The sequence below is a fragment of the Acinonyx jubatus genome, chromosome D2 (genome assembly GCF_027475565.1).
Source record: "Acinonyx jubatus isolate Ajub_Pintada_27869175 chromosome D2, VMU_Ajub_asm_v1.0, whole genome shotgun sequence".
NCBI lineage: Eukaryota > Metazoa > Chordata > Mammalia > Carnivora > Felidae > Acinonyx > Acinonyx jubatus.
This window is the reverse complement of record NC_069393.1, coordinates 80,758,113-80,771,516: the sequence shown is the minus strand read 5'-3', so window position 1 is coordinate 80,771,516 and position 13,404 is coordinate 80,758,113. Positions and strand designations below refer to the sequence as shown.

Genomic DNA, 13,404 nt, shown 5'->3' with positions numbered 1-13,404 from the left:
CTCTTTGCGGGGCATGCCCTGCCCTGCTACCCTGCTTCCACGCTAAGACTGCTCCTCGCATCAGGAAGGGACACCCCTTTTCCTGGGGGCTCCGGCCTGTGCCGGAGTAGGAGAATTTCATGAGCCTGACAGCTTGGCACTTGTTCTGAGCTGACTGGAACAAAACTAGCATTTATCCTCAAAAGCACACGGCCCCAGGAGTCTGCATGCTCCCTCAAGGTCCGGGGTGGGCAGGGGAAAAGCAACAGAGCCTTCTCTTAGAAAAATGAGGTCGTGGTCAGAGATTGCCCAGTGAGTGGCTGTGTGTCATTTATTTAATCTACGGAACCATAAGGAGGTGCAACGGCCGTGAGGACTCAGGCGACGAACGGAAGGAAGTTAAACGGCCAGGAACGCGATTCTTAGCAAAGTTCGAAACAGGCGGTTCTCGCCAATAGGTACAAGCTCGATTTGACAGAATCAATAAGCTGATGTGCAAAGTTAAATACTTTCACGGCAACCTTAACGGCAATGTCGGGCTCTGGTAAGTCGTGCCTGCAGTGGGCCCCCCACTATGACTGAGACCTCAGGGAGCAACTGTGATCCCTTCCCCCTTTTTACAACAGGGGCCCCCAGTCGAAGAGAGGTTCGGGACGTAGCCAAAGTCAAGAGAGAAGAGGCATCCCGACGTCCTCCAGACCCTGCTCACACGAGCTCGGACCACCAGGGGTGCTCCGGGCAACCCAGACACAACGCACAGCACCTCTCCCCCGGTCGATGACCGCCATGCAGAGCTCACCACTTAAGTTTCCCCGCTTTGCCAAGACTTTCACATTTTAATGACCAGGTTGCACATTTGGCCGGCTGGGTGCCATAATTTAGCCACATCTCTATTTGCATAAAATTGCTGGCTTTCTTGCTGATCACTCCTCAAAGCCTAATAATTGAGATACAGGGTCTGGGTTTTATTATTCTGGGAGAGGAGCATATTTTCCCAACTCCCTGATTTTTTTTTCTAGGAAACACAGCCCCATACTTCATTAGTATGGCTCAGCTGTTCAATGTTGGTACTTTGCTGATCAGACAAAACTCTGCGTATTGTGGAGGATGAGGTTCTGCAAAGGCGTCCTTGTCGGTCTGCATAATTTACTAGGCATGGCGATGGTCCCCACCATGGCCGATGAGGCTTAGCAGACTATTACGCTGGAAGCTCCGAGTCAACAAGGGGAGACAGAGGACTGATACAAGGTTTTTTTGTGAAAATTTCAGCTCTCAGCGCCAATTCCTTCCCGCGGCATTTTCCAGTTTGATTGTTATGGGGGTACTGGATGCCCCATACGATAAGTGGGCAGCTCTAACAAAAGGCACCAATGCGTAGGCGGAATCTTCTTGTCATAAATCCACCTGCTTCTATCTATCCCTACCCCCATCCACCTGAATAAACGGTCATCCTCTCTCACCTGGACTGCCAAGGAGAATCCTAGCCCGTCTACCTATGTCCCCTATTGTCCCTCTCGATCCCCACGCTTGACCCAGAATGGCCTTTTCAAGTTGTAAACCTGGTCAAGGCACCAACACTTCCCAACCTCCCATTCAGCCACATCCCCAGGGGGTTCCAAATGTTCTGAGATTAAAGCCAAAATGTTGTGACTCCCAGAAGTAAGAAATTCTGCTTTGCCAAAGAAATAACTGTTTCAGAGAAGGACCCTCAACAGATGCTAAACTCCTCAGATGAGGAACCGTCAGGGGATTGGATATCTGCCGACATTTTGTGCGTGCCAAAGTATCACCCAAAGACTACGTGCTAATTGTAACGGGGTACATAGCTTCACAACGGGGAGATCGGGCTGCTCCCGCTGTCAACCAAGTAATCAAACTTCTCATCAGTAATGGTCAGCTTGGCAATCCCAGCCTCCCAGTGGGCACAGCATCAAAGAGCACTTAACACCAGCTCTGAAGCACCCTTGCCAAAAGGATGAACTTGAATTTTAGGCCAACCTTCCAGTCTGCAGGACATATGAAGGGATGGAGAAACACACTGAAAGGCATCCCAAAGCAGCACGGAGAAAGAAAAAAAAAAACAAGGTGAGGCACTTGTTCTAGCAGAAAGAGAGACCAAGGAGGTACAACCACATGCAATGAGTGAACGTGGGCTGGATCCTGATTTGCCGAAGCCCCTAACGAAAGACAAGAAAGACTGGACAGAATTGAGAGAATGCGAATACCAATGGCACCAATGAGGGCATGGTTGCTATGTTCAGGAAAGGCAATGAGGCCACTGGAGAAGATCTTCATTCCCGAGAGAGGCCTGCTGAACCACCAGGGGAGACACATGGTTCTCACACACTTATGGGATGTGGCTACCCAGCTGGTGAAACAGAGAGACGCGGCGGAGGCAGACATGGTGTAGTGCTCACCACCGATGCCTTTGGGGGACAGGGGCAGTAGTTTTCGCTGCGCTGTTCTTTCAGCTTCTCTGTATGTTTGAAGCTTCTCACGATAAATAGGGGAAAGAGTACAAGCGAAACTGGGGGAAGACGCATGAGAGCCAAGGACCCCATCAACACCAGCACTGGGTCTTGACTCTGCGCTACAGTTCCGCAAGATGTTGCCCCCCGGGGAAAGCAGGCGCAGCGCCCACAGACCTCTCTCTTTACTGCCGCGGGTGACTTTACAATTACCCCAAAAAGTTTACTCAAAAATTAAAAAATAAATAAGTAAATAAATAAGTGTCTGAAAAAATAATTTTAAAACAATTCAGGGGAAAATAGCAAACAAACGGTGTAGAAAGTTGACAGCAAACAAGCAAAGAGCACAGAGTGTCTCTGCTTGGCCTGTGGGGTCCATGCGGTTTGACATCCCAGCCTCTGTCCAGGCTCATCTCATCCCTGGTACTGCTGCCCCCTCACCGACGGCCTCCCCCCACCAGAGGCTCCTGTACATGCTGCTCCCCCCACCCCCCCACAAACTGCATGGCTCTCCCTTCTTCAATACTCCACAGTCCTCTCCTTTGTAAGGGAGGCTTCCTGACCAGCCAACCCAGTCCAGTCTGGCTATTTTATAAGGATCATGCCCTTGCAGCATGGATAGTTGGAGTTGGTTGGAAGGACTCCCTGATGAGCAGCGATGTTCTCCACCAGAATGTAGGCCCAGGAGGACAGGAACTGTCTGCTTTGCCCACGACTTCCTCCACTGTGCTAACACAAAGTTGGTGCCCAATAAATAGCCACTGACTGGATTCACCCTGAAAGGGCTCTGCACCCCGCAGATTCACCGTCCAGGGAGGAGGACCTACACTCCAGCTTCGTCTACAAGGAAATGGTCACAAGAAGTAGAGAAACGTGTTCGGCGCAAGACTCCTCCTCCCACTCAGGACGCCACCCACACAGGCTGCAGGTTACCCCGTGGTGGCTGCTTCACACGGCGCTCAAGGCTCACCCAACATTGGGATGTTTCCCGGGCGTGGATAGTCACCTGCTACCGTCCTTGTTTTCCCAACCCCCACAAGCATCCTCACTCACTGCTACCGGGTGTGAGACATCAGCACCACCTCGGTACAGGCTGATGGCCGAGTGGGACAGACAAGGAAAGGAGGAAGGAGCACAGGGCGTGCGTCCGCCTGGCGAGACCAGGGCAGGTGTCAGTTCAGGGTCCTCCGAAGGGGTGGGACTAAAGCTGCAGGAAGGGGGTAGGGCATTCCAGATAGAGGGCCCTGCTCACTCACAGGTCTGCCAGCTTGGCTTCTTTAGGTGAGAACCTAGAAGTGGAGGGCCACCTGGGCGGCTCAGTCGGTTGAGCGTCCGACTTCGACTCAGGTCATCATTTCACAGTTCATGGGTTTGAGCCCCACGTCGGGCTCTGAGCTGACAGCTCGGAGCCTGGAGCCTGCTTTGGATTCTGCGTCTCCCTCTCTCTCTGCCCCTCCCCCGCTCTCTCTCTCTCTCTCTCAAAAATAAATGAACATTAAAAACAAAAAAAAAGAACCCAGAAGTGGAGAGGCCATGGGGACAGGCTGGGCTGCTCGGGGACACACAGCCAGCCACGAGTCCAAGTAGAGGCAAGAGGGCTACAGTACTCGGGTGCCACGTTCACTCGACATTTAACCAGGAAGCGTCACTTCTGCCCCTACTGCCCTTGGATATGGGACACTGCCCATTCGGTCCCTCAACAGACGCTTCGTAAAGGCCACCTACTGGGAAATTTGGGATATGCACCAAGACCGCTCTCTTCCCTGCAAGGTCCGGGGCACTGTGCATCACTTCTGATCTTACCGTGGACACTGCAAGTTCTCTCCTGGTGTTCCTGATTCTGACACTGGACACGGAACAGCCAGCAGCCCATTCTGCAGCCCGGCATCCCCACTGCGGTCCTGCGAGGCTCGCCATGCTACAGAGATCGCCGTGTCGCGAGAGAGTTTGGAACGGAACGTGTCGGTTCCTTTTCTTTTCTGGATCAGTCTATCTGCCTCACGCTGTGCTCCATTCTCTCACTGTCTTGGGGTCTAAGGGACCATTTGAGAGACTATAAAATTAACAGCTCTGAGGCACGTGACTTTGGTCTTGATAGGAACTGCGATTTCGTATGGGAATCACTCATCCAACCAAAAGAGGGCTACACTTGAAAACCTGAAGCAGCACTTGTTACAAGGAAATAGTCTTGAGAAAATGGCCTAGACTATTTTCCTCCTGCAGCACTAACTAACTTTCAGTTATTTAACACAAAATGACCTCTTACTTTTGTGAGTGGTTGTCAGAGTAGAAAAACAGTCAAATACTTTCTAGGTATACTTAATGGACAGGAACACATTCTACAAAGGGTCCAACAGATTAACAACAATAAAATAGGTCTACGATCCTTGCAGTTTGAATTCCTGATATCCAAACCACAAATGCCATTTTATAACGGGAATCAAATCGTCTGCAAATAATTGATTTTCTGAACTGCTGTGTCTAAAGGGGAAAAAAATAAATCCCTGGGGAAATCAGGACCACAACAGGGAGTAAGTATCTGATCGTCTGCTCTGTGCAAGGAGAGAGGGCACACGCTCAGAATTCAGCAAATTATAGTCATTTCTAAAAACCATTTTGTAACATCACTTTTCACAATGCACTAAAGGTTCTCTACCAACAGCACCTCTTAATAGTTGAGATGAAATATGTTTAGCGATTTGCATGTGGGGATTTTGATCACAGGACTCTTCTGATAAAGGGCAAATTATTAATTAGATCCTAATTACTCAGGATGGGTGTACTTCTCACTCGAAAAACCGTATTCTTCAGTCTGGAAGGCTAGTTAGGAAAATGTGCACATAGTTTCACCTACAACTATCCTTTCGGTGACCCAAACGGGGCCGAGGGATCCAGTGAAGATTCACCGGGGGCATGGAACATCACGTATATCCAATGTGAATTCACTGTGCCGTAACTACTCAAGACTGGCAGGATATAAATGTAACACAGATCCTCCCATGAGCACACCCCTACTTTAAACTGCATGCCGATGATTTTGAAAAGAACTGAACATCCAGAGACACGTACATACACATACACACATACACTCTTGCTCTTTATTTAAGGAAATCCGCTATGATTTTAAGATGCAGATTCATTGTTGTCTCCTTAGAAATTTAAATACACACACGCACACACACATACACAGAAGTGCATCCACGTGGACACACACACACACACACACACACACTCACAGTGGCAACAATTAATAAGAACATGTTCTTCTTAGAAATAATCCTTTGAAAAAAATCATTAAGTGCATTCTTCTGCCCTTCCCTCAGTAAGGGAGGTTTAACGGTGTGCAGCGTAAGCAACCTAGTCGTGGAGACAGTAATAGCATCTGCCGTACCCTATAGGAATCCAGGGGTCTCAGAAATGAACTCTGCGTTACTAGATTCCAGAGCTGAGGTCAACAGCTAATCGAGAACTCCGCCAACAAGTGTGGCTGCAGCTTTGCAGAAGACATCTGTCATATGGCCGTGGGATCTCAGGCCATTAGGGAGGTGGTTCCTAAGTGGTAACTTCCCCTCTATTATGCTTCTCCTAATTGAGCTGTGTCATAGTTGTATTGAGGATGACTAGAGAATTATTAGAAATGCTGATGAGCTCCCATGACTGGAGCTAATTAATACCAGAGTATAATTTAAAGCTGAAAAGACTTTCCGGCTTCTGATACCGAGAAGCCAGTCAACAGGTGAACGGGAGTTACCGGCAGACTCTCCTTGGGACATCTCCACATCTTTAGTGATCCCTGAACACGGGAGAGGGAACCCATCAGAGAAGAAAGCTCGTTCTGGGCTGAGATGACGAGTCCCTCCCCAGTTCAGCGTAAGAAACAAGCCTGCGGGTGGGGACCCTCATCTTCTTAGAGATGTGACTTCAGTAGGACCTTGCCAGGTGGCTTCTCAAGTCAACTGGAGCCAAGTCCCCGTGCAAAATCACATTTAAAATGGAAATCTCCACACCAGTGTTTTGCCTAAAATGCTGCCGCCCCCCCCCCACGTGGTTATATGAAAAGGGTCAAAGTAGCACTCACAACAACATCAGTCCTCATTTTTCCAAAAGTCTTGATCAAATGGGCGTAATGATAATTTTCCATCTGTCGTAAAATAGCTGTCATACAAGCCACGAAGTTTCCCTGTAAAGGAGTCAAAGGGCACAATTAGAGAACAGCATTCTCGAGAACAACGGGGAAAGTCGGTATCGACTAAGAGTCTGGGGGCAAAACCAGCACAGAGAAGCAGCGGGGTGTGGGTGGGGGCCCCCGAGCTCTGGCCCCCCGGCACGTGAGGACCGGTCACTGCCAACCTCACCATCTTGGCTTTGCTCTATTTCCTTCTCTCTAGCTGCACTAAATGCTTCCTGACACACGGTTGTCGAGGCTGGAAAAACAAGCTTTAAACGTTTTTGCATTAAATATGCAAAAATGAAAGACGAGATTGGAACCACTGACACTTGTGTTCTGTGCTCCGTGGAAAGTTGCTGCTCTTATTACCAGGCGAAATGTGTGTGCAGCCCTTCCTCTTGGGCCGTGGCAAAGAGAGGCCTTTTATTTCTCAAAATCTGCCCGTGTCCCCCTTGGCCAATTTGGAGGCAATCACCACCGATTCCACGATGAGTTATGGTCCAATTCTCTTCCACAAGAAGAATGTGAAGAGGCATGCAAGCTCATCAGAATGTAAAGTGGCAGAGAGGACGGTTTCTCCTGGCAGACGGAGCCGGGCGAAAAGGAAGAGGAGGAGGCAAAACAGAAACCAACACACGGAATCAAGCCATGGAGGAAAGAACGGGGCAAAGCAGCTAAGGAAGAGGCAGCCAGTACGCGTGCGGCTGTGGGTGTGTGCGCTGAAGGGGGCTGGGCTTGGTGGGTGGGCAGAGGGCCAGGTGGTCCCGTTACCACTGGGTACAATGTATCCCTTCTGGGGGGTCATGGCTCAACATAAAAACATAAAAACCTTCCTTGCTTTTCTAGATTCCCCCCTAAACTAATGACATTTTAAGAAACAGAGGGAATACATTTTCGCCCATTCGACCAGTACAGTCTGGTCCAATTACAGGATGAGACATTCTTTCAGACATACCCCAATTTTGCCCTCTTAAATGCGGTCCCGAACTGTGTTCTTTTACCCACCCCACCTCTCCAAGCATTCTACTGGAATACCTAAATGCGCTCTGTATTCATCTGGGCGCATATTCTACAGGGAAATGTTACCGTCCGGTATTTTTCCCGATCCATTTTGTTCCTATAGTATACGTGTATGCTTCCAAATGAGTCCTCAAAGGATGCATTGCACAAACTGAACAAATACAAGAATGACAATATGCTATCTTCCACTTGCATAGAAACACAAATTCTTTGTGAATGATGATAATTGTTGAGATTTGATTCCATGTTGGGGTTCAGAGAAAGAGCTGAAGATTGCCTGTTTTCCACTGGAGGGATGATTTGGAAAATGGCAAAATGTCCATGAATATGAACTTGTGAAATATGTAAATATCTGGCATCCTCATGACTCCAGAGAAGCTGCCTTTGTATCTCCCTTACTCTTTAGGAGATGCCCTTTCGGAAAATGGTCCTTCTACCATTGACCACCATGTGTCAAGGGCTGTGCTGAGGCCCAGTCCACCACACCACAGATTCTCTTCCTGCCCCATTTTACAGGCAGTGAGACAGGGGGCTGAGTGTTCCCCTCTAAATGAGTCAATGGCAAAACCGGGTGTAAAGCCAGTGCTTCCAGCTGCAAGGCGGGCACTTTGGAGCTGAACTCATCTCTTTCCTCTTGTCCAGATGTACATTTTAATTCTCTTTTGGAGAAACCTGAGGCCGCTGCTGATGGCCAACATGAGTTGGAGACTGACTTTCCCGTACTTCTACAGGCATCACAGAAAGTTGCAGGAGGGTGAGGAAAGGCAAAGACGGCCACACACGATGTCCCACTTTCCTCCTTGACGCAGCTATCTGTGGCCGGCCTTTTCCTCAGGAGACATTGGGCTTTTTTAGACCAAGTAGAGGCCTGTATTGGCCAAGATGCACCTGGCAGGGGCTCAAATTAATTTTCTGCAGGTCAAAACGATTAAACAATGGGAACCTGCACATTAGAATCGTCGGAAATCACAAAGCCAGCTATGTATATAATTAGATCCAGTATACCCATGTACTTAACTTAAAATATCAAGCCGAAAGTGGAAAGAAAAGCAGAACCCCAGAGCAGTTCTGAGAATGCCAACCGCCCAAGCACTGAGCAGCATGGATGAGAAGAAACAGTGCGCATCCGGAGTCCGGCCAGACACTCAAACAGGTGATACGGAGACACTCAACGTAGGCAGCAGACTGCCATGTAATGCTGAAAACTTCACGCAAGGCCAAGACTGGGGCAACTGACATGATGCAGGAATGAAGAAATGGCGAGAAGGTAGCAATTTCCACAAAGCCAGTCCTGGGAATATGCAAATGGCCAGTCGGGTAGACTTTGCTTTGGATGAGAATGTCATGGAGGCAAGCCAATGGCCTCTTACTCTACGGTGACGAGGACCAACTGGGAATCCGCCCAGGGAAGGGGACAGAGGCAGGGCTCCACCATGAGTTAGAGGGTGAAAGGCCAGGGGGTGCAAATGTATTCTTTATTTCACCTACGGAACTGTTCCAGAGCAGTTGTCCTGTTCAGACTTTCATAGAGGAAGCAAATCTCACTATTTCAGCTCCCTTCTAAGCTGAAGCCTTGGACCCCAGTTGGAATGGGGTGATATGCCTGCTGAAATCCATAGAAATGTTCCCTATGGCCTTTGGAATGGAGTCCCATGCATGGGGTACCCGTATTTCCAAAGGGAAGCCATGCAGTCACCATTGCTCTACTGTTCTCGTGGACCCAGTGGAGCCCCATGTGGTGGACCAGTGGGTTTCTGGGGAGGCATTCAGTGGGTCGTTATGGAAGCTGTATTTGAAACCAGCCAGAAACTAGAAGCAGAAATGGGGGAGAGCTATGAAAGGAAAACTCATTCTGCAGGCTCGAAAGAAAATTACTATTCTCTGCTTTTTAATTGATTTATTTGAAATGCACTGAGAAGTCATAGGAAGCTTTTACTTTTGAACAACTGATAGGCTGGGAGGTAGGCTGGTGGTGACTGTGCAGAACGCGTTCTGCAACCTGAGTGTGGGGACCAGGTTCCAGCCCCAGAGGCTGAGGAAAAATGAGTAAATAAATAAAAACAGGACATAATTCCTGAGACCTCAAAGCAATGCAAAATAGGGGCAGAGAAGTCAGGATACAGTTGCAGAAAACTTAAAAATCAGGACAGAGAATGCCTGAGAAACAAAACATGTGAACTTCATTAGTAATCACAGATGAAAATGATATATCATTGTTTGCCTGCCAAAACAGGAAAGAAGTATTTAAGGGATGATAACGTTAGCAAGGGTGCAGGGGATGAGCACTCTTCTGCACTGCTGGTGGGAGCATAAATTGCTATAACCTTTTTAAAAAGCAATTTGCCAATAGGTTTGAAAAGTCTTGGGGGGATAAAAACCCACTCATCGCCCTGGTAATGACACTGCTAACAATCCACCAAAGGAAGTCATTCAAAACTATGAGAGTTTACGCCCAAAGATGTCTGCTGCATTGCTGAAAACATCTGCATGTTCAACAACCAGAAACTGTGTAAGTGATAGGATACGGCGCAGGATTGCAAGATAAAATACAGGATGCCCAGTTTAATCTGAATCTCAGATACATAACAGGAAATAAGCATGTCGCAAATACCGCATTGAAAATATTGCATGGGACATCCATATGCTAACTCATCCGTTTATTGTTTATTCGAAGCTCAGGCTGAACCGGGTACCCTGTATCGATCGCTATTTGCCAAGTCAGGCAACCATACCATAGCGTGATCATGACACTAAGACACTAAGCGTTAACTATGCAAATAAGAACTATTTTAATTACATGAGAAAATGCTTGAGGAACAAACCTGGAGATGATTGCATATACGTATTTCAGCAATGTAAAGAATGCAGCACAAGAAAGAAAACATACCTAAGCAACTAACAAACAAACCAGGTAGTCTTTGGGGGTTGGAGAACAAAACCAGATTACCTTTATAAACTGAAATACATATTAATATGTTAGAAGACGGTCCTGAGAGAAGACAGGTCCTCCCTGTCCCTAAGTTCTGTGTCTCCTGCTCCCCGATCCTCAAAAATCTTATCCTCAGGCCGCCCTGTCCATGCAGACATGGTTACTGCTGTGCATTGTTCAAATCCTGGACTAAACTTGCCCCTGACCTCCTAGAACTACCCTCAATGCTCCGGTTAAATATGCTTGGGGTCCCAGTGCACCAGGCAGGTGGAGAGGAGGACAGGGAACAGGGAGAACAGAAGACAGAAAGAACGAAGCATTGGTGGTGGAGGAGGGGACATTCTGTGGCAGGTAGGTGAATGTAAGATATCACCGAGGGATACAGGGACAAGGGATTTAAAAAAAAAAAAAAGGACAGATGTTGGAAAACAGGAATTGAGGATGAGACCTACCTTTGACACAGTACCTTTGCCAACTCTGCCTAGTTTAAGGTCTTAGGGCCAGTGTTTCATTTAAAAGAACAATCCTAAGGGTTTTAATGCCTGGCCCGGAGGAGTTGAGAGGGTGTGACTTCTCTATATAACAAAGACAGACTTAGACACATGACTTGAAGGTGAGATATGAAGTTGCTCTTGGAGGTTCGTCAACAAGATAACAATGGTTCACATGATCCTGGAGCTCATGCTTTGCAGGCAGGCACCTGTTCTCCCTGGGACACACGGCATAGGCAGAAATTTCAACTCTCTTCAAAGTGCTTTAAGTGCCAAGGGACTTGGGGACAGCCCCAAACCACAGGCGCTGTGAGAGCTGTGAAGAGTGACCCAGGAGCACCGAGTCCGGAGGGCAGGCTCCAGATCTGAGTAACCAGAGACGTCCACTTAAATCTGGGATCACACTCCACGACTGCCAGAGACGACTTTTGCTAAAACCTTTAAACATGTTTTCACCGAGGCAAGTCCTCTGAAGAGAAACTGTCATTGAGATGTTGAAGTATCAACTCTAGTAAAGAAAACAAACCTGCCTCCTAATCGTCATTAAAGATTAAAGAAAAAGGAATCCCTCAGCGACATTTAGGATCTACTGTTCAGTGACACTGGGCAAGAATCGTAGTAAAAGTGGGTGGACAAAGGACTTGGCGAATTCCTGACGACTTTCACTTTGGGGGACATTCGAGCCAAAGAACCGATATCGTAAAGCAACACTATGAGCACCGGAAATATAGGGAAAAGGAAAGTAACAGAGCGAAGTCTTCCGTTTCAAAGGGAGGTGAGGTGTGAAGGGATGAGTTGTTGGTACAGTTAAGGGGAAAGCCCTAGGATGCACGAAGTCTTTCTGTTTTCAAAAGTGAAAGCCACGAGTGGAATGTGTAAGGCTTCTATTTGCCAAGAGGAAATTTTATAAAGAAAAACAAGGAGTCCAAAAAGCTAACACAAGGAGCACCTCAAAGCGCCACTCACTGGCCCAAAGATTCCTCCAAAGTCTCTGCAGAGATGAGGTTTGTGAAAATATACCTAGGGGCTTCTGCATGATGAATTAAAAGTAATCTAACACATGCATTCACCCCTGTTTCCTCACACTAAACTGATAACAAAGAACACCTTTTAATTCACAAACCCATAAGAAGAAAGAGAGAAGAGACACAAGTAAAGACAAGTGAATTCTGGAAGCAGACAAGGGAAGCATGAGTGGTTACTGAGTGCCCCAGATGCAGGAAGGGGGTGATCATCTAATGGGAACCTGCTGATTCCTGGCACAGAACCCTAGGAAGACTCAGAAGGCAAGACTACATACAAGCTGGAAATCAAGAGCACTGATGTCTTCAACATGTGGCCTGTCGACTCCGGCAAGTCCACCGAGGGACACGCCCACTCACTCCTAGGCAGGGGACCATGTGTTTATTCTCTGCAAGGCGTTGGGGGAGGGGGAGGTTGCGGAAGGGGGGGTGCCTGACAAAGCAGAAGAGAAGGGGGCAGGAGCCACCTGGCTGAGAATATCTAGTGATGAGCAATCGGCTCTCTGCTCTGCCCAGCTCCCAACATACCAGCAAGTGGGGGTTAAACCAACTTCCTCTACCAGTCTTAGCCCCATGTCAAAATAGAACGGGAGACCAGAAAAATCCTCTTTGGAGAAACCGAACAGCCCAAGACAGCATATCCACTGTCTGCCCATAGAGGTTCAGCCCACGCAGCCTTGTTGTACCTCCAAACTCTGTGCACACATGAGAAACAGTCTGATCAAGACTGTACAGTCTCATGAGGAAAGTCATTAGTAAGAGAAACCAAAGCAAACAGAAGCAAAGCCGGGGCAGGGTGGGGGGTGGGAAAATGGGGCTATGTAAGAAAATTCCAAGACCTATAATATTTACCTTCACACAGGAGATTATATCCATAAAATGAGAACATAATGTTATGAAAAGGAACAAAGACCAAGGAAGGATTCTGGAATATTCAAATTATGTTTGCAGAAATAACTATTTTCACAGAAATATGGGGAGGTAAAGCTAACAAAATCCTCCAGAAAATGGAACAAAAAAGACACAAAGACACACACACACACACACACACACACAGAATAAGAACACCGGAGAATCCATTCAAGAGATTCAATATCTGAGAAACAGGAATTCCAGAAAGAACACAGAAGATGGAGAGAAAAAAGCTATTTTTTTTTTTTTTTTTTACAAAATGATAGAACATCCATACAAAAACTATTAGAATGAGTTCAGCTGATTGCAGGATACAGGGCCAAAATACAAAACTCAATTGTTTTTCTATATACTAGCAGTGAACAACCCAAAAATCAAATTCAGAAAATAACTCTATTTACAAAAGCACCAAACC

At 47.4% G+C, this 13,404-nt stretch overlaps 1 protein-coding gene across 3 annotated transcripts in view; it reads right to left on the bottom strand.

Moving 5' to 3' along the window:
• Nucleotides 1-13,404, bottom strand: part of DOCK1 (dedicator of cytokinesis 1) — a 524,727-nt gene that overhangs the window by 189,448 nt on the left and 321,875 nt on the right. For 2 of the 3 annotated variants that reach the window (XM_027063390.2, XM_027063391.2), the window contains exon 28: nucleotides 6,526-6,627. The exons of the other annotated variant lie outside the window; for it this stretch is intronic. In XM_027063390.2, the coding sequence (XP_026919191.1) occupies nucleotides 6,526-6,627 (102 nt within the window). The remainder of the gene's footprint in view (nucleotides 1-6,525; nucleotides 6,628-13,404) is intronic. 3 annotated transcript variants of the gene reach the window in all.